The following is a 22,013-nucleotide window of genomic DNA, read 5'->3' on the forward strand; positions in this document are numbered from 1 at the left end:
CCATAGAAGGCAAATCACCCATGTCTGAGTAGAGTAAAGTAGGTCTCATAGTAGAACAAATTCAGAGACCCTTTCCAGGTACGATCAAGATCTAGCTAAAAGGAACAATAATAAAACAAGACCATTAATTAGTGATTTTACTGCAGTACCTTTCCATAGTACAAGCATGTAAAGCCGAGGCAGCAATTTTAGTGCAATAAATTTTACAATTGTAAAATACTTTCACTTTGCTTTTGTTTTCCTCTCCCTGCATAAGTCCAACCGAAAAGTTTCTGATCAAAGGGCCAGGGCTAATTACAGCTAAATCCTAGCAAACATGGTGAGAAAGCCGTGGTAATACTTTTATCTCTCCAACTGGGTAACAGATCTGGATTGTAAAACATTTGTTTTACATCTGGACTACAATAGTCTGTACATCACCAGAAGTGTTAGTCAATTTCTAACCCGCCAATGCTAACATCACACCTAATTTCAGGGTAAATAAAAACTATGGCTTTTATTTGGCATACCATTCAGGCTATTTTACTAAAAAAAAAAATTTAAGTTTGCTTCCAATTATAATTTTAATGATCATAGTGAGACTCGGCTAAAGTGAATACTCTTAAAATATTCTTATTTAAAAGAATATGAGAGAATATACACACCTTAATGTTCACAATGATCAAGTGATACAATATTTGCTATTATAACATACATCAGCTATAAAGGTCATTACAATTACCTTTCTCACAGTCTGATTTATATGTTACTAGACATTTTATTCAAGCAGTTTTACATAATTCAAGGCAATGTTGCATATTGTATTTTAATAGCCGATGCCATGTGGTTAAACCTTGACGTGAGATGATGTAAAAATGGTAGCTTATGGTGACTGACTGCATGAAATTACGGTGAGTGGCACGTGTGATAATATAAACCTGGATATCTCCTGCTGGCAAGGATAAACTTAAGGCAACAGTGGGATGGATAAAATGTAGCTGCTCTCATACTACAATTAAAATAAATAAATTAGCCAAATTAAATACTAGTTTTCTCCATCAGGAATGGACTTTAAAACTTAAAAAAAAAAATTGCTAAAATTGTTTCTAATACCAAAGTTATTAAGGGCACTGTAGGACACCTTGTGTTCAATTTAAAGCTGAAAGAGATCACTCAACCTACTGTAGGAGTGACTGCTGGTCTAGTATAAAGGACATGACAAGTAGTGCCACAGGCTACTACAGCATTGAAAACAAACAGTAATATATATCTATATATTAAGTCCAAGAGATTTAGCATAAACTGTCTCGACATAAAATATATCTTCTCCAAGAACCATACAGCCTATCAACATCTTTAAACCCCATGTTCCCATTGTAACCATCATAACTGGGAATAAATAGGACCTTTCTGACTTTCTTGGCCAATAAGGATCACACAGGAAATTTGTACAATGCCTCAAAAATAATCATCCACTTACATAAACTTAAGTTACATATAAAACCTGAAACAACATTATATTAAATCAGACACTGAACATTCCCTCACTGAGCAATGTCTACAATACCCTCCTTCATTACTGACATCTGACGTACACTCCGTGTAGCGACAAAAATAGGCAAAAAAGGAAAGGAAATGGACATCTCGTTAAAATTTTCCGAGGGTTCATTCCATATTTAAGAAATGAAAACAGCCATTTTGAAATATAACACAATTAAACACCATCTACGAGTATTCCACAGGCTCTTCCAAGATCATGGAAACTATTAACCTAAAATTAAACCAAAAGCAAATTTAGCTGAGAATTATTATTAATCCTCAACAATTAATACATAAAAGCTGTGTAAGTTGCCTCTTTAATTTTATCAACATTAATTTATATATAAAAATACCAGTGCAGTATATATATTAGAAAACCCTATACAAATTATATTTCTAAATAGCTGCTTTTATATCTATTTCATCCATTTAGAGAAATAAATCCATCAAAACATCTTAGGTATATTATGATATGAAACTTTACATTATTGTACAGAGAAAATGTAACAGGTATTATATGATACAATCTGATTGTAAAGATTGGGACATTGTATAATTGTTTAAAAGCAGAATACACCATAAAAAGCCACTGGTGCTTTTCAGACATGTATCAGAAGTCACAATTATTAAGAGTACAATTCACTTCATCAAATCAATCATTTTGGTCCAAATAATTCTCAACTTCACGAGGCTTATCATGTAATGATGAATTGTAACGGAAATTAAACTGTAATTTGTTCTAACAATCTACACCTTTCATCTCCCACCTTAACCATAAAGCTCATCCACAGTGATTTTTAAAACCACAAGACATTTGCATATGACTTGGCAGTTGATCAAAGGTGTCCCCTCCATTTGTGCTTCACTACTTTGCATGTAAACATTTCTTCTGGACTTAATGATGACAAACCTGACAATTCTTACAGGCAAATGATTCACTTATAACGAACCTTGATTTGTACTTCTGAAGGCTTAATTTTAAACTCAGGAAAAAATATAAATCGAGCATCCAAAAATTTCAAGGTAAAAATGTCTTAAAAGAAAAGCAATTGTAATATGCAAAATAATACAAATGTCCAAGGCTCTACAAAATGATATCATTACCTTTACCCCCCTTACTTCCCAACCCTCATTACCCATCTGCCTCGTCAAGCAATGCAATAACAACAAATTTAGTGGCGGGTGCACAAATATGGTGGTATAAAATTGAGATTGGTAACAATGTTTCATGAGAACATGGCCACAGCTCAACATACACAGGGGCTGGATTCTATCTCAGAATCATCGACACCACTAAGTTTAGCTCGACATGTCTGAAAAATACAAATATATATATAAATTTGAAATGTTTAATAAAAATAAAGCATGCTATTTACTGCTTAAAAATCTAGAATTATAATTTGAAAATATTGGTGAGGATAAATGACGTGTATAAATGAGTCATTAACCCCTTCCCCAGGCCTATTTTGATGCAAGAAAGCTTAGTGCCTTAGCAATAATTAAAACTATTTGAAAGGCAGGTATAGCAGTTATCAGAAGACACTAAACTAATATGACTATACTATAAGACACTTGCAAGGGATTCAAGGATAAGAGCAAATATATGAGGAAGAGTGAAGGAATGGAACCCAACCACTTAGACAATTCCTTCGAGAATCAAACCCCAACTAGTCCAAGAAAATTTCAAGTATTTTTGTATTTTTACAGCACTACTGTAACACTCAAAATATTGCTAATAAAGGTCAATTCCTAGCTGTTTATTTAATTACTGTATAGGGAGAGCTGAGGGAAGATATCAAACAGAACAAAGCCAATAATTTGGTACATTTCAAATCTGTCAAAATCCAAATCATGATTTTATTTATAAATGCTTTAATAAGATACTCAAACTTGTTTTCAACATTTAAAAAATAAAAATTGTCCAAATGATACAAAGAGTTCTTTATAATATTTTATTTTTTTTCTGAAGCATCAGTTAATTAAAGAGTTCATAAACAAAATCAAGTATACAGTATTTGATTTGACAAAATGTGAACAGTAGGAATGGCCTTAGGACAAGATCTCTTACAGAGTACTGTAGGCAGGAAGCATAGACTATGAAGGAAAATTTGGTGCTTATATATGGTCAATAAATCCTTAAAAATATTAGATACAATATGGGACATGGTGTTTAAAAAAAAGTTGAATATAAGAAAGTTTGAAGCATTTCACGATTTTGTTATAAGGTACTTATAATAGAGCCCAAGATGAATACAGTATACACTAACTAGTTAAAATGTATATAGAATTGTTTAGTAGTACTGTACTTTAGTTCTTATGTGCTTTGAAATTTGGAAGTCGTGCATTATTTAATTAAGAGTAATTAAAAACAAGGTCATACTACACTCTTCCACTACATACCCATTCGTGCACCACCACTTGCTACTCGCTTCTGCATTGCTGGTGGCTGGTAGGGCTGCATTCCTCCACGAATAACAGGATTGCTTGCATGATTTGGTTGGGGTGCGTGTCCAGCACGAATTGGTTTAGCTGTAAATAATGATTATATTGTACAGTACATCAATGCAAAATGTAAGGTGTTAGCATAATAATCCTAATAATATCTGATCTCTCTCTCTCTCTCCCTCTCACAAACAGCAGATAAGCATTTTCAGAGAACACATTACTGAACCAACCAGAGAAGAAAAAAAAAAAGAGAGGGGACCTGCCAACAACTCTAAATCACATTCAGCCAAAATGATGACCAAATTTCCAAGACCTAATTCTCAATCATTCAAATGCCATTAAAGAAAACATGAACTAACAAACTTGTTTTCTACATACCAATCTGTGCAGCAGTGCCTCTACGCTGAAGATTCTTTTGTCTCACCGCTTCTTTAATTCTGTCAACTTCCTGTTGGTATCTTTTGCGATCCTTCATTGCACCTTCCTTAGCCTCTTTTAATGCTGTCTCCAAAGCCTGAAACATGCAAGTTATGCCATATAAAGTGTTTAATGAATGGCATTTTTCTCTATTATACACAAAGTTTTTAACTCTCAAAAACATCAAGAAGGGTGGGGGAAATGGAGGCATGCCATACCAGGCTTTTACCCTACAACTGCTCCAAGTCCCCGAAGTGATTTAAGGCAGCCAGTAGGATTTGTAATATCCGCTACATCTATGGTGACATTAACCACACATAGACATGCCTAGGCAGTTGTCAGCCATCTTTAAAACAGAAATTGGGTATGGATCAGCATCCCTTCAGAAAAGCACTATTGGTAGTACCATGTCTGATGAAGCACCTTTGAATTCTGGTCCAAGGTGCATATACTAAACACTATGCAATATTGACAAAACTTTGACTTAGGAATTCCTCAATAACAAAAGATGAATGGTTATAAGGCAGGGTGTAGAACCTGGTATTTTCAACTGCACATGCAAAAATCTGTCACCATTCCAGTAGGGTTAGTTCTCAGATCGAACCACTTCTGTAGCCAGTCACTATCTGGCAGCCAACAAAAGCGGTCAACTTCATGACAAATATAGACAAACCACAGTAAGTTGAGCACGTTCGTTTATGTATTTGTAATCTTCACATACTTGTCTGTAATATAAGAAGAAACTGTGTGGATTTTTTGTTTTTCTTGCACCAGTTACAGAGAAAGGCAGGGGGAGTAGTTTAATGAAAATTTTTGTGTGGCTTAAGGTTTAACAGTAACAAGGGAAGGATGACAGCTCTTGGCTCATAAAATTTATTAAGAATTTTAATGTTAATTATATAAAAAATAAGTATCAGTTTTAGAAAAAACAGAAATTATTAATACATACTAGATAAAACAGTGTATTTTTAATTACTGTACTCTTACCTTTACACGCTCCATTGTTGCTCTAAGTCTCTTCTCTAACTTGGGAAGTTCACACCGAAGATCAGCATTATCTCTCACCAGCTGTTTATGTACCTTAGTCAACTGATCCAAATTATTTTCCAAAAATTGGATCTTCTGCTTTTGAGCTAACGATCCACCCGATTCGTCACTCTCCTCTCCCGACACAGACTATAAAGTAAAAAAATTGCTTGGTTATATACAAGCTAAGGTAAACTCTGCTTCACCATGGCCCTTTCTCTACTACTGTTTGTCACTGTAGTTTTCCCCATAAGGTAAGCAAAAACTGCTACATACAACACTGATTTACAGCTGGTCATATTTCACAAATGTTAGCTACTCCTTAATTTCTTCCTTTATGTTTAAATAACACTCAAGTTCTTGATTTATCCAATGAACTTTTCAAGGGTTGGAAACATGTTTGGAGCCAATACTATTTCCCATGTTATACTGCTAAATTTCACAAGAGATTTAAATTTCTACCAATCACATGGTAAACAATTCCCAGAGAAACCTGACTGTATTGAGACTCCACCATCATTGCCAATATTTCTCAGGATCCAGCCCCTTAAATCATACATTTTAAGAAGGTATGGCAATGACTAAACTGGTGTAAATGGACCAGGTCCATTAACTACCTGAAGACTACAAGAATAGTAGATTGTGACATTAACCACATACTGCACAATTGAGTGTTGTACAATTTTTGTTTAAGCCATATTTTATTGTTTTCATCACTCTGATTTGAAATAAAAATGGTTGAGTTTGGAAACATTTTGACATTAACATTAGCTGAACATTTCTAAAAACAAAAATATGTCCTTAACAACTGCACCATGAATTTTTTTCCCAAAACAGGTGTGCAGTGCAGGGGTTAATATGGCTGTGACTGGTGACTGGCATCTGCCAGTCTTTGCTGACACACTGCTGCCTGTTTAAGTCTCTGACCAAATTAGTGCTATGTCATTCTAATTGCCAGAAAGCAAAACCAGAATGCCTATCAACAAAAAAATTAAAATTAACATGCAACTAGTGTGCATATATGATTTTTGGCCTCTATATATCAATGCTAGAAGCTACAAATATCATCAAATTATGAAGAATGAAAGAATGGCTGGGGGTTAAGAGTTTCATTATATTGTCTGTTTGCAAGGTTCAGTAGTGATGACAACACTAATACCCCTCTTAGCCACATCAACAAATCCAAACTACTATAGAGTAAGAAATACAATTAATGCACTTCTAATAGCAGGAGCAACAATTATCAGCAGAATTGTCATCTGTTACATAACTTTTAAAAAATTTTCTGGCCTAAATATTTGTATCCGTGCTATTTTCCCTTAAATTGAGATTAGAGAACTATAATACTTAATACAAGAATTTAAGAAAACCTGAGAAAAGTTACCAGTTCATTAGTTTTGGTATGGAAGCGTGTGTCACAAGCACATGCACAATGAAATAACATTAATATGATGTATCAATGAGAAAATCAGTAGGAGCCAAGACGAGGAATTAAACTTTCAAACCCCCAGGGCTATCAATTGATTTGGGTAGGTAATGTGTGCGTCACATTGTACTGTATGTACAAGCACAAATTATAATATAAATATATAATTTTAAGTCGGCTAATCTTTGTCTATACTGTATGTTGTTACCAGACTAATCATTTCCAAATCCTGGCAAAATATAGTTAAGCTATAGAATTTACAAGTTCCACAACTAGAAAAATAGAAATTGAAAAAATTCACATTACCTTCTTCACTCTGGCCTGGAGATCCTGCACGAATAATTTACGTAAATTGTGCAAAGTCTGCAACTCTTTGGCCACAGTCTCTTCAAGACCTTTAAGGTCCTGCCGCGCCTGCTCCTTACGCTCGTGGACAATCGTTAATTCGCTCAATTTAGTAGTCTAGAAAAAAGGAAAGATGGGTCAGTCAGAGTTTACTGGAGACTCAGTTTTAACCTGGTGTTTGAATTGCTAAACGGACTCTTAAGCTTTAATACTACAGTAATTTCAGAAGCTCCCATATCAATGTCTATCTATACTTGACAATTTTTAGTTTTGTAGTTCCTCACTCTGAACCAGGTTACTCATAAAATAACTGCCCTTGCTATATATATAACAGAAATATCTAAAACATCACCCATCTGCTGGGATGTCAAACTACACATACTAAATAATAATTAAATTAACACAGTTCTTATCCAAAACTATAAACAAATGACTTACCTTTTCAGCAACCTCAGCCTTCAGCTTCTCATACTCTGCCTTCAGCTGTTCCTCTGTGACAGCTCTCTTTTGGGTTTCATCTGTCAGTTCATCGATCTGTTGCTGTTTCTCAGTAATTTCATCTCTCAGTGCTGCCAACTGCAGGACATAAGACACGTGTGATAGATTCAAGACAATGATTTTATTTATTTATACATATTACATATATAATATATATTATGCAGACAAACTATATGTGAAAAAGAATGCTAAATGCATTTTTGGCTCAATTCACCTTCATCAGAGCAAAATAGAATTTAGAATGAAATGTGATAGGCAGACCTTATACCTGCCAGGGCAGGTGACCTGACCAAGCAAAGCTGAAGAAAAGGGGGCAAAAAATGAAACGAGAATGAAGGTGGCTGTATAAGGCCAATAACTGTAGAGCTGCCCATACAAGGCAGCTCTTATTTATACCAATAACTGGATAATATTTGAACATGCCACTGGATAAACACAGGTTAAATGGATGCTATATTGATTTGACGAGCTATATTGAAGCTTATGCGGAGATCTAATTTGTCATGCCAGGGCTAACATTAATAGGGGCCTCGTAGCCTGGTGGATAGCGCGCAGGACTCGTAATTCTGTGGCGCGGGTTCGATTCCCGCACGAGGCAGAAACAAATGGGCAAAGTTTCTTTCACCCTGAATGCCCCTGTTACCTAGCAGTAAATAGGTACCTGGGTGTTAGTCAGCTGTCACGGGCTGCTTCCTGGGGGTGGAGGCCTGGTCAAGGACCGGGCCGCGGGGACACTAAAGCCCCGAAATCAACTCAAGATAACCTCAAGAAGGCTGTTGTTATACCCTTAATTAGGGAAATATAAATTTAAGAGAAGGTTTACCTGTTTCTGGTGCTGTTCCCTGTGTTGTTCAATCTGCTTCTCAAGAGCATCTTTAACATGGCCATCTTGTTCAGATACCTTAGACACTGCCTTCAGGCGAGCAACTTCCTCATTCAGGGAATCCACCTAAAATTCATTAAATATATTAACATTTACATATAATAAATTCTACATTGCAGGATATTGCAACCAGCAATTAGCCTTTGCTAGGAAAACATCAAAATCTGTTCATTTCAAAACAATCTTTGCTTTTCAATTGAACAAAACATACTCGGTACCATGCAAAATTTAAACACTGTATAATAAACTGTCAAGCAAATAAGCTTGTAATAATACAGTATTTAAGTCTGTAGACAGGTTCCCAGAAATATGCCACCAAATTTTGTACAGAACCTCCAGCTAAACATAACAGCATCATATATAGAGAATAGTTAAAGACAAAAGATTACATTCATAATCACAAAATTACTAGGTGATATGAAAATTAAAGCCATTCTAGCCAATTTTACTATATTTGGAATGCTTTACCTGTTCTTCCAAGGACCTCTTCTTATTATCTCCTTCTTTCATAGACTGTGAGAGTGTCTTCATCTTGGCCTCATGTTGCGTAACGAGCAGCTTGGCCTCAATAAGTTCCTTCTCACGTTCTTCCATTTGTGAATGCATATCTGTCTGTTTTGTTTCAAGTGTCGAGCATCGCTGTGACAAGTTCTTCACCTCTGAGCGCATCTTTGATATGTAGAGTCTTGCAACAGTGAACTCCTCTTCCACCTTGCCTTCAACATCCCCAAGGTTCTGAGGAAATTAATATAATTTTAAAATACATTAACCCCTAAACCTCTACTGTTCCCCCTCAAGTGATGGATGCCTATGCCCTGACTGCCTATAGGAGACTAAATGTGACCCATAATATTTAAGTCCCGCTGGGTCTATGGATATCATTCGACACTAGGCATCTCTTCTGGCACTCTTTTTGCCATATTAGAAAAAATCCCAAGAGCCCTACTTTCCTTCCTTCAGTGAAAAGATGGGCACCAAGTCTGGCTCATCACCTTCCAATAATTGGTGCCCACGTTAACACTTTCGCTCAGCACTTTTGCACTCTTAATTAAATTAAGAACCACTTACACCATGCAAAACTGTAAGAACTTATGGACCTGGAAAATATTGGTGATGAGAAATTCTATTATAAATAGTTAACTTGAAAATTATTCCACAATATAACTACAACATTCCTTCACCTCAATATGACCAGACTGAAATAAGTAGAATATATTTTTTCTGACATCAGCGAAGAATGTTTAGGATAGAGAAAGATATTTTTTAACGTGCACCAGAATATCTATCTAATTTTAGGCGTGTAGTACAGGACCCAAGCAAAACTTTAAGAAAACTAAGGAAATTATCAATTTCTATTACACATTAAAGAATTACCATTTGTTTATTTTATTACTGTAATAATAGTTTGTTAATGTTTTATTAACCTTCTACTAACCTTCATGGCATCATTGGAAGTTCCAATGAGTGACCCCACTTCATTCAGATCTTTGAGAAGAGATACCAGCATCTCATTTATACGTTTCTTTTGATGTAATTGAGAGTCTTTCACTGTCTGGAGTTCAGAGGTGGCTACACTTAGTGATGCCTGTGGAAGAGCATCCATATTAGTTACTTTAGCTGGGAAAAATCATTCATGTTTGTTATAAAACTACAATAACAAAGAACAAGGTGGGTAGGTAGGTAGATACAGTAGTATTTATACTTGGAGCATAGCACTGGGATCTTGAAAGCTAAAATTAACACTTTGAAAGACAACATTCAATTCTTAAATGTCATAATATCTCCATTTAAGAGATGGAGATAGTTATTCATACATCAGTATGAATAACTTATAGTAAACAATTGTTTGTCAAACAATGAATTTTACCTGTTTCTGACCAAGTTCCTCAGTTAGACTCTCATTCTCTTTGCTCTTGCGCTCCACTTCTTCTGTTTTCTGGTCGTAATTGACAGCCAATTCCTCCAAGGCCTGTAAAACTTCCTTTACTTCTTCCTTAGCTTTCTCATTCTCATTAGTAAGGCGGGTCATCTCTGATTGTAGAAGTTCATAATCACGTCGAGTCGATGAAATCAACTAAAAAAGGAAAATATATTTAAATCTACATGAACAGCCATTCCACAGTAAGATACAAGAATCTTTCCAGTAGGATGAATAATTTAAAAAAAGTGCTCTTCGAAAATAATGGTTATGAAAAAGTATACGTATATGAAAAGTCCCAAAATTCAGATGCATACATTTATGAACATGAGAATGAAAACAGTTTTTATAAAATCAATGACACTTGTCTAACAAAGATACCAGGAGCAATACCTAGAACTTTCAGGGACATTAAACTTATTAATGAAGAACCTAACGACAGGTGACTGCATGCAAGTATGCAGCCACCAAACAACAACCATTGAACAGGTCATCATAAATTAATACTTTACTAAAAAATATTTAATATATCCCGCTCTTGTCTCTCAACTTCACCTCAGCGCCCTCAACCCTCCCCCTACCTTTTTCCCCTCAAGTACTGCACTAGCATTATTTGTTAAATGTTGATAAAGCTCTTACTGGCAAATCAACAAATAATGTTTGATGGTTAAATTAAATCTTGGTATTTTACTATATTACAGCCAGTACTTTGTGCTCTCCACTGTTTAGACAGCTAGTATAGGTCATGATCTCAACAAATTACCAACAATAAAAATTAATATACAGGTTTCACAACTTCATATATACTGTACACTGCCCCTACAGGCAGTATACAGTACCGGTAATACACAAAACTTCCGTAGTGTAGTAATTCTACCAAATAATTAAAATGCTGCCAAAAATGTCTCCCGATATTAAGTATTTCCATACCTCCTCCTGCTCAAGCATTTGTTCCTTAAGTTTTTCCACAAGCTGTGACTGATGATTGATTTCGTCATCCTTCTCGTCCAAGTTTTGGTAGAGGCGCTCGCGTTCTCGTGCCCACTCGGCTGCATCTCCATCGACAGCCACAGGTGGAGCCAAGACTTGAACTGTGAAAGTTGTGTAAAATAAGGTCCTTCAGCTAATATTTGGTGGAAAGCCAACAATTCTACACTGCACCATATGCAAGTACAAATTAGAATGTACAACATTTTTCTAAGTAGACACTATTTATTCACAGAAAATGCTTCCATGTACCAGTTAATAGACAAAGAACATTTCAGAATAATGGTTGTATGTACATATAGTATTAAAATACCCTGCAACCCCATCCTCAGACAACACTTACTAAATTGCTGTGAAGTTGTCGAAGCATCCATATCAATAGCCACTTGCTCATCAGTGCTCACAGACTCGCCAGCACGCCATCTTCCAAGTTCTAGATCCATTTTCTCCAGTTGTGCCTTAAGCTTTGCAACCTAAACAAGAGCAACAACATATAAACACACTTGAATCAAAGAATTTATTTACAATTAAATTTTTGTTAACAATAACTTGCCCTTATGAATTAAGTTCCCTGACAGGAAGTAGATTTGACTTAACTATTTGGTATTATAATAACAATATACAGTATACTCTTATAGTCTAATATCAGTTCTTTTACTTCTGCATCCCATACCCTCACACTTGTCTCAAATATTCCCACTTCAAATTCCACTTGCCACTTATTTAGTACTTATTGAGGTGCCTTACCAATTTCCTTTTACTATCTAGAATCTAACCAATAAATATCTTTAGTTCCTAGCAACATTACTAACAATTACATTTCCAGGAGAGGAAGCATCCTTCCTCCAGGCAACCATCTCCTAAACACACGTCCCTCCACACCATTGACAGTTGATTGACAATTGAGAGGCGGGACCAAAGAACCAGAGCTCAATCCCCACAAACACAACTAGGCGAGTACCATTCACTCCATTATGCCAGTAAGCCTCACAAAGAAACTATCTAAATTAAGCTACACACACAATCTGAAAACATTATAATGTGTACATTAAAAATGTCTAGATAGAATTATGTAGCACATCACATTAGGACAATATGAATGTCAATCATTATTGACAAATGATGAATACATTTATTTAATTATGGACAATAATTACCAAACACTTCTGAAGTTTGACAAAGTTATAAAGTTTGTTGTGAATGGCTCCCTAGCTAGGTTTGTATGTAGCCATGTGGTTACATACAATCCAAAGCCGACAATAAAAATGAAGATTTGGAGCGAACCAATAATACCCAAACATACTTTGCATTGTTACTATGTAACAATAAAAAAACTATACGAGAAATTGGTTAAATAGTTTAGTCAACAAAAGCTACTTAATTAAATTATCATCCAAAAGTTTCAACTTATTCTTGCCAGCATTTCTTACCAATTTTGATCTATTCCACACTAAGCATCTACCATTCTGCAGTACTTTATCACTAAGCCATATTCATTTATCAAGAGGACATCTCCAGTCATCTCCAACTGTCTTCCAATATGTTCACTTATGCTTTTATCCCCTATTTCTGCTCCATTTGTGTACACACATTAAAAAGCTACAGGAGATTATTACCACAACCTTCTCACTGCTTTCATCATCCATTCGCTTTCACACATGCTCGACTTCTCTTTTAGAACTTTTATACTGAACCTAGCAGCTCACTTCAATCTTTAGACTACCACAGCATATTTCAGTAAACTACCGTATCTAGACAAGTATCTTATCTACCACATCTAGATAAGGGCCAACAGACTAGTTAACTGATTATAATATGCAAAATTAGCAACTTGCATGCTACAAAAAAAAAAAATTTAAATACTTATCATAATCAATGATTAAAAAAGAGAATTACAATATCAAGCACTTCAAACACAATATTGTTCAATAATAATTCAGCGAAAAAATATAAATTTGCCTTTTCTTTCTCCTTCTCATAGCGACGTTTCCACTCCTCAGCTGTTAGCTCCTCATTGACTGTCACGACATTCTTCACAGTCTTGGCTCTGGAAGCAGGAACGAGTTTTAAAAACTATTCATTAAACAGTGAATTCTCACAATAGTGTGATTATCAATGTCCAGAGAACTTTTACAATAATGTGATTATCAATGCCCATAACTTAATCTCTTAGACATTACCTCTTGCCGAAATCAAGTGTCGATTTCGTTTCAGATTCGTTGAATGAAGCTGGAGAGCAGCAAATAACAATTGTAGTTCTTGCATTACCACCAAGTGATTCTTGAAGAATTCGAGTGAGTTTAGAATCTCGGTACGGAACGTGTGTTTTACTGTTGTCAGCAAGGGCAGAAATAACATTGCCCAAGGCTGAAAGGGATTTGTTGATGTTCTTTGCCTCATCTAAAACAGAACCTTCTGCCCCAGTTTTGCTGACCTGTTCAAGAAATGACAATGACAGTCATCAAATAATTAAATTTGACACAAGTTTAAACTAATATGGCTGATACACTCGAGATATAAAACATTAGACACACCATTACATTTTCATGACTATGTTTCCAAATTTACTATTATCTTATGATATAATGTAATTAATAATGTTTTCAACCCTTTAATGATGGCTTTTATCATATATTTTTGTTCATCTGTGGTGAGTCAGCCTTGTGGTCAGGTTAAATTTCTAGTTAAATATCTAATGTTTTCCACTAGAAATTTAAGGTATTTCAGCTTATAAATCCCTGTAATTACCAAGATTTAAATCTCTCTGGTTATCACTACCTAATAAAATAATAGCTAGTGTTGTTACACAGAAATCACCAATTATAAATCTAATCAATTATTATCCTTATAAATGACTACTGAAAATGCTACAAGCAATGCAAAGTTTTAAGAAGCAACTTTTTGAAGAGAGCACATTACAAAATATAATTTTGTAACAAGTTTTCCCACAATCTTAAATAGTCAACCTTCTTGCTACAGCATGCAAAGAGTGGTAGGCTTACCTTCTCACTACCAGCTAAATCAACAAGATAAAGCTTTCCAAGAAGTTTCTTCTGTGACTCTATATTCTCTTGTTTTACTTGAATTAGGAATACACTGTGACTTCTTGAACTATGCTCATTCATGTCTGTAGAGAAAAATCATTTACAAAGAGCCTACAAGACCCCCAAAATATTTATTTATATTGTATGATTAAAAGAAATGCATATATATATACTGTCACTCACTGATGGCAATCAAGAAAATATACACACACTTTGTTTCCCAGTTACTTGTCTTCCAACAAGTCCCATCTCAAGGAAAATCTTTATTTCAGCTACAAAATCCCTAATAACTGTAGACATTCTGTAAGTAGTATTCAAGCCTTATCTCCACCAAACAATGTACCATCTCTATTTAAAAATAAAAAATAGAAAAATAAAAAATAAAGTCTTGTTATAGCTCCTTAAGACCTATCCCCACTTACTTGTAACTGCAACATGACGATTGCTTTTGCCCATCTCTATGACCTCAAGCACTTCTTCTGGAGATGACACAAACCGTTCAGTGGCACCCTTCACAAATGGTACACGGTTTTTATCTTCATGTACAGCCAGATTCACCTTCGACACTAGAAAATAAAATGTTTTCATTTAATATTTCTGTACTTGGGCAAGTTAAACTACAGAATCTATACAAAACAGTATTACTCTGCCAAAATTTTACTTTAAAATGGACCATTTATCTGTAAGAGGTACTGTACTATTAACACTTGTTAACTTACAATGTTATGCTACTAAATCGGCCACGAGTTGCATTGGCTAATAATAAAAAATTTGATATTCCCAATACTTAACAGAAGAGTAAAACAGAAGAAAACAGAGGAAAACAGAAGAGTAAGGGGAGACATGATAACCACCTACAAAATTCTCAGGGGAACTGACAGGGTGGACAAAGACAAACTCTTCAGCACGGGTGGGACACGAACAAGGGGACACAGGTGGAAACTTAGTACCCAGATGAGCCACAGAGACGTTAGAAAGAATTTTTTCAGTGTCAGTAGTTAATAAATGGAATGCACTAGGAAGTGATGTGGTGGAGGCTGACTCCATACACAGTTTCAAATGTAGATATGATAGAGCCCAGTAGGCTCAGGAATCTGTACACCAGTTGATTGACAGTTGAGAGGCGGGACCAAAGAGCCAAAGCTCAACCCCCGCAAGCACAATTAGGTGAGTACTTGTTCCATCTTGCATAATGCAATTGCCAAGACTGCATTCTTTTCATTCATTTTAATCTTTTCCTTATAGGGAGATTAAAATAGGCATAAGTTTCAACAGGAAATCTAGCTTTTATTATTATTTTAATTAAAACATGACGGCTCACTCCACTTCTCCATACTTGTGCTCCTATGCTGTCCTGAAGACCAAACACCACCACCTTCATTAACATTAGCAGTCTCCGTGGTGTAGTGGTAAGACACTCGCCTGGCGTTCCGCGAGCGCTATGTCATGGGTTCGTATCCTGGCCGGGGAGGATTTACTGGGCGCAATTCCTTAACTGTAGCCTATGTTTAACGCAACAGTAAAATGTGTACTGTACTTGAACTATGAACCATAGGATTAAGGACTTGCCCGAAACCCTACGCGTACTAGTGGCTGTACAAGAATGTAACAACTCTTGGATATATCTAAAAAAAAAAAAAAAAAAAAAAAAAAAAAAAAAAAAAAAAAAAAAAATTCCTCAGCTTTGGTTTAGTTTTTTTAAAAAGGACCGATATTCTTTTTATTAAACCAATCTGTCTCCACCATTTCAACATTTTTATCACAAACAAGAGAATCGTGTATAGCATTGCCACGTTCAGAAATTTCCTAGATTTTTCTTTTCACTCCAGCAATACTGCTTATCTGGATCACCCTCCACATTACAACAAAATACACAAATTAAAAATGCTAGTATTTTTGTTGCATGTTAGTTCTAAATATATAGAAAGTATTTTTGCAATGTTACTGTACTACATTAAAACTCAAAACATTACCTGCCATCAGCAGGAATGTACAGTATAGCAAAATTAAGAAATTTGTGTTATTGTAATAATTTTATGTTACTCAATTTATAGTGATTAAAGTTAGAAACAAAATGAACAAGTTCAGTTTAAATATAAGACAAGCACTTTCTATTTAAGAAATACTATAATGTAAATGCAAAAATAAAAAATAAAAAAATTATTAATTAGTAATGATTAAATAAATGGAACTAATAACATTATTGCAATTAACTACTCACCATCTAAGAGATCTCTAATTTTATCCATGTAGATTTCAAAATAAGATACTTTGATATGGAACTCAAGATTTTCTTCCATGTTATAAATATGATTAAAGATATCTTGAATGATACGAGGTATGATGCCCTGCAGATTTGGGTCCCCAATAACACCTTCCATGGTGTGAGTTTTCCCTGATGAAGTCTGCCCATAGGCGAAGATTGTTCCATTGTAACCATTGAGTACATCTGTGTGGAAAATCCATATTAAATACTGTACAAGAAATGTTACTACTGTACATAAATATGATATAATGAACAGGAGAGAAAGGTGATCAATAAAAGTTAATAAAATGTCAAATGGAAGAGGATAATTACAGCAAGATATATTTCTTCTAAACCTCCCACAACAAAAATATAGGTAAAATAAATAGCTAGGCCAAAACATTTTCATGAACGGAATAGGACATTCAACAAGCCATCAAAGCTGAATACTATCCTCTACTTATTATCATGACGGCACAATGAATTTTTATTACTTAAAAAAAGTTCCCATACCTTTAACAATATCTCTGGCAGCAGTATTGTAGACTTTTTCTTGCGAAACATTAGGCTTCAGGATGTTGTCAAACTGATAGACTTTGCCCTGTGATATAAAAACAAATTAGGAAATCATAAATCAACTTCAATACAATATAATTATTACTTTAAATATAATATGGGAATATTTTGCACTTTCTGCCATGCCTCCTGGTCTCATAATGAGTTATTTCTGAGTGCATATTTTGGGACAGTTAATCTAATATTTATCAGAGTAAATTAATAAACATCTCTTGCCTGCACTCTTAAGAGAATACAGTTCCAGAAATGTTAAACACTCCCAATATTTTAGATGTTTTATTGAAAAAATTCAGGCAGTAAAAGATCTCTATACATTCTCCAGCTTTGAATGAGGATGTTAGTGTGCAACAATATTCCACCCGAGAGAACACCAGTGTCTTAATTAATAAGAACAGTACTGTATCATTGGTCTAGCATCTCGTTGAAAATGTTCTTGTTGTACAGCCTATGATTTTTCTTGCCGTTGTGACAGCTACTTCATTGTGTTCTTTAATAGTACAGTACAGTATAATCTTTATATTGATTTTTCTTTCCATTGTGTGATTTGATTGCATTTTATGTGGTTTTTGTTTTAATATTCTTGTCTTTACCAGATCTGTACAGCTGAATCATCACTTTCTCTTCCTTGAAATCAAAGGTTCACTTTATTACTCTTATGGTTTGGTCTGATTTTTTTTTTTTACTGCAGCTTTTATTTGCTGAGAAACTTTCAATAACTGGTGGATCATAACTAAGTTCCTTTACTCTATTAATTTGCTGCATGGTTGTGTTGTTGATATATAGTAGCTATTATGAGTTATTATGCCCTAAATACAAAACCTTACATATTCAATATTGAATATAATTTGCCAGTTTTCTGACTATTTTTGAACTTTATTAACAAAGCAAAGCTTCAATTTTGTTTTTGCTTCCCACTTTACCATAAATCTTTGAGTCATCTGCAAATTAGATGCTGTAGCTTTTTTTGTTTTTTTCATGCATGTTGTTGATGCATTGTATATTACAAAAAGGGTTGACCCTAAAATGGAACCTTGCAGTATTTCATTTAACATTTTTCCAGACACATTCATTTCCATTTAAGGCAATCCTTTGCTTTCCTCGTTTTATTCGTGGGTTTATCCATTCCAGCATTTTGCAGTTTATTCCACTTGAGTGCAGTTTCTGTGCAAGTCTTACAGATGGTACCTTATCAAAATCTTTGGAGTTCATGTATAATATGTCTACTGAAATCCATTGTCTGAGTTACTGGTTAGTTTCCAAAATTGGAAGCAGGTTAGTTACAGGATTTATTTTCTATAAAACCAAGTTCTGTTGATTTTACAAAATTGTGCACTTTGAGATGGAAAATGATTTCCCCCATAGGCTTCTCTCCACACCCTTGCAAATATTACAGGACGAGATTAGGCCAATTGGTCTGTTGCCTACTTATTTTTCTCCCTTTCTTGAAGCTGGGCTGACATTTGAACATTTCCAATCTAAAGGGGATTTGCCTTAGTCTACAAATTTTCCAAATAGTAGTTTCAGTGGTAGATCCAGTTCATCAGCTAGTTCCTTCATGATTTTGGATTTAATTCCATTCATATTTGGAGCTTTTCATTTGTTTAATTTGTACATGTTCTTCCTGACTATTTCACATGTAATGGAGATACTGTATCTCTTACATGATGAGTTCTACTGAATATTCACATGTCCTCTAAATGTCATCTTCACTTTACCTGGAGCATACCTGGAGAGGGTTTCGGAAATTCTTCTACGCCCCGAGCCCGGCCTGAGGCCAGCACCTCATTTGTACAGCAGACCTCAGCATAGGTTAGGAATTATGCTTGATTTAAAGCCATGATAATGCGTTTCTGCCCGAAACGCATTGCGTAATAGTGGCTTTAGGCATTGTATGTACTAGCTCTATCTATATATTGATCCATTAATGTAACATCACTTGTATGTATGTACCTTACCTGAATAAACATTTATATATATTTATTTATACAAAAACATGCAAACATTTCCACCAGTTGTGTAAAAGTTTAGGGATATCAATTGTTCAGCAACATAAATAATGCCATATGACTATATATAAAAAAAAAGTACAAACTGGGTAAGAAAGAAAATACCAGTAGCCTTTAATCACCTCCTACCATCCAGGTGGGAAACTATAATTCCCATCTCACTTTCCCAACACAGCCTTGGGAACTGTTAAAGCCTTTCTAACATCTAAAATATTCCTTCTGTGAATTCACAAGACAATAGGACAAAAGAGGAAAATTACTCAAGTCTTAAATTTCGTTTTTGTTCTTTCTTTAAAGCTTTACAACATTTAAAAAAATATTTAAGTATAAATTAGAGGAGCAGTAACAAGAGGGCCACGCCTCGACAACTTTCCAAATAGTTAATGACATTTTATATGTCAATTACCAAGTAGAAAGTGGCATTCCTGGCCACTGTCAAATGTATTGTACAAATAACCTGATTTTCCTTATTATTTTGGGTGTAAGGAGTGTGTTTTGGGTATGTGGAGAGTGTGTGGAGGTCCCAGAGAGAGGCAGACTTACCCCTATGTTGACTAGTTGGTCATCTTTGTTGTGTGGGAATGTGACTATGAACTTGGACCCCGCTCGCTCCTCAGAGTCATTCAGCGGCCTAAACCTGGCCACCACCTTAATGGAGTCCTCATTACCCTTCTCCGGCGCCTCGCCCGACATGTTGCCGTCCTTGTAGCACTGCTTATCACTATATCAACAACATACACGGTACAGTTTGGTCCATCATGGGCGAGGGAGCGGTGGTGGTGGCAGGAGTCAGCTGTTGTGGGTGGCGCCTCGTGCCCCTCCTCGCCGCCGACCCTCCAACACTACCAATGGCCACCACGGTCCTCGAGACTGGCTTCTCTGCCTCTCAGCGACACATAGGCTCACTCACGCACACTTCTAGCAAGGCTACGAACGCCTAAACAAGAGTCAACTAGTGCCGTGCGGCCATTTTCTGCCGCGGTGCATGTCGGGAGGCGACACAGGAAGTTGAGTCACCGGCCGCCACCTTTGACTCCCACTGCTGCTCCAGCCTGCCATTATGCCCTCACCTTACTCCCCTCTTCCTCTACACTACTCTCTCACAACTTAAATTACTAAATCTACACAACTGCGCAAGTCGGAGGCCGTCAATATACTATATCTTTTTTGTAATTAGCCATCTGTTCTCACAATTTTGTGTTATTTGGAATGTGTGTACATATATATAGGGCCACACATGACTGTAGTTTTAATTTAGTTGGTTTATAATAATAATAATAATAATAATAATAATAATTTTTATTTAGGCAAAGGTACATACATAAAGAGATTTTACAAAGTTTGTTGGCTTTATAGATAGAGCTAGATAAAAGTACAAGCTAGATAGCTAGAGCTAGATAGAGCTAGATTTATAGATAGAGCTATATAATGCACACAGACGCCTCCTGTGATCAGTAGCCTTGCAAACTGCTACCATAATTTATATATAAAAGGTTGAAAAAATGAATTAATATATATGGTCAAGAGTTTCACATATAACCCCGATTTCGCAACCATTATAATGGTTTTCCCAGTTGTGGGGCAGCAAGGAAGCCTGTACTAAGGCTTATCGAGTTCCTCCTGGGACAGAGGTCACGACCTCTCCGTAGGGTGCAGTCGCACCTCCACAGCTCTCTAGTATCAGCTAATGATACTGGTAATGGCTCCAAAGGGCCACCACTTACAGGCTATTCATGCCCGTAAGTGGCATGCATTAAACTTCAAAGGAAATCTGGCAAGATGTAAATAAAGTAGGGGGTAAAAAAGCATAATTTTGTTGCACATCCTGACCCGCAAGGAATCGCGAAATGGTGTCTTAGATAAATGGGCGGAAACTGCTAAACTTAGTTCATTGCTCGCTATAACGAGAGAGTCATTATCGTAGATGTTGTTGTTGTTTTAGATTCAGCTACTAAGAACAAAAAGTTCCAAGTAGCACAGGCTATGGTGAGCCCGTAGTGGACTTACCTGGCACAGGAGCGGTGCTGTAACTGCCTCTATCTTAAATCATTAGAAAATCATTATCTTAGATCTTGGAAAGATCTAAGAAAGGATTTTATACTTACAGCAGGTAATAGTGGTGATGTTACTTGCATAGGTATTACTAATAATGGCGATTAAAGTTGGGAAATCTACCGCCCCTAGGGAGGATGGAGTAATTTATGAAATAGTTAAAGAACTTGGCATTATGACGAAAAGTAGTAAATTAATAATTCGTAATTAATTCGTTTGGCTTTATCAAAAGCTTGTAAATCAATAATTATTCTACAGTAATCATTATCATTAGCTAGACATTTAATACAGTCAAAGGTACTTTTTCCTCTGAGGAACCCGAACAAATTACTAGACAGCTGATCACCTATCATATATAAAAGTCTATTTAAAATTATCCTCTCCATCATTTTTACAAAAACACGAGGTTAATGACACAGGTCTGTACTCTCCATTGACTTTAGGGATAGGGATAATCATAGCTTTTTTCCCTTTACTAGGAATACTGCCCTCTTTATAACTAATATTAAAGAGGTCTAACAGTGGGCTTTTCGTCATAATGCCAAGTTCTTTAACTATTTCATAAATTACTCCATCCTCCCTAGGGTTATCTTTTAGGTTAACCTCCGAAGAGGTTATCTTTTATGA

At 35.5% G+C, this 22,013-nt stretch overlaps 1 protein-coding gene across 1 annotated transcript; it reads right to left on the reverse strand.

The window, feature by feature from the left end:
- Positions 1–123: 123 nt before the first annotated feature.
- On the reverse strand, positions 124–20,372 carry LOC123747387 (kinesin heavy chain). The gene is made up of 19 exons (XM_045729567.2): positions 19,878–20,372; positions 17,266–17,353; positions 16,729–16,956; positions 14,930–15,073; positions 14,466–14,590; positions 13,644–13,897; positions 13,423–13,510; positions 11,807–11,936; positions 11,407–11,567; positions 10,426–10,632; positions 9,994–10,143; positions 9,027–9,293; positions 8,499–8,624; positions 7,616–7,753; positions 7,139–7,294; positions 5,368–5,556; positions 4,342–4,477; positions 3,919–4,047; positions 124–2,831 (listed from the first exon to the last, which is right to left on the reverse strand). Exons 1-19 carry the CDS (start codon positions 20,025–20,027, stop codon positions 2,818–2,820), a joined length of 2,880 nt encoding a protein of 959 aa, XP_045585523.1. The 5' UTR covers positions 20,028–20,372; the 3' UTR covers positions 124–2,817.
- Between the last annotated feature and the right edge of the window lie 1,641 nt (positions 20,373–22,013).

Source organism: Procambarus clarkii, chromosome 94 (assembly GCF_040958095.1).
Source record: "Procambarus clarkii isolate CNS0578487 chromosome 94, FALCON_Pclarkii_2.0, whole genome shotgun sequence".
Taxonomy (NCBI): Eukaryota; Metazoa; Arthropoda; class Malacostraca; order Decapoda; family Cambaridae; genus Procambarus; species Procambarus clarkii.

What these genes read in the sequence shown, in the direction of transcription:
- LOC123747387 (XM_045729567.2), bottom strand. Translation starts at nt 20,027, where the DNA reads ATGTCGGGCGAGGCGCCGGAGAAGGGTAATGAGGACTCCATTAAGGTG. An exon ending in AATTAGAGATCTCTTAGATG is followed by an intron (nt 15,074 to 16,728) that starts GTGAGTAGTTAA and finishes TTTATTTTCTAG; the next exon opens with TGTCGAAGGTGAATCTGGCT. An exon ending in TCGTCATGTTGCAGTTACAA is followed by an intron (nt 14,591 to 14,929) that starts GTAAGTGGGGAT and finishes TTTTCTCTACAG; the next exon opens with ACATGAATGAGCATAGTTCA.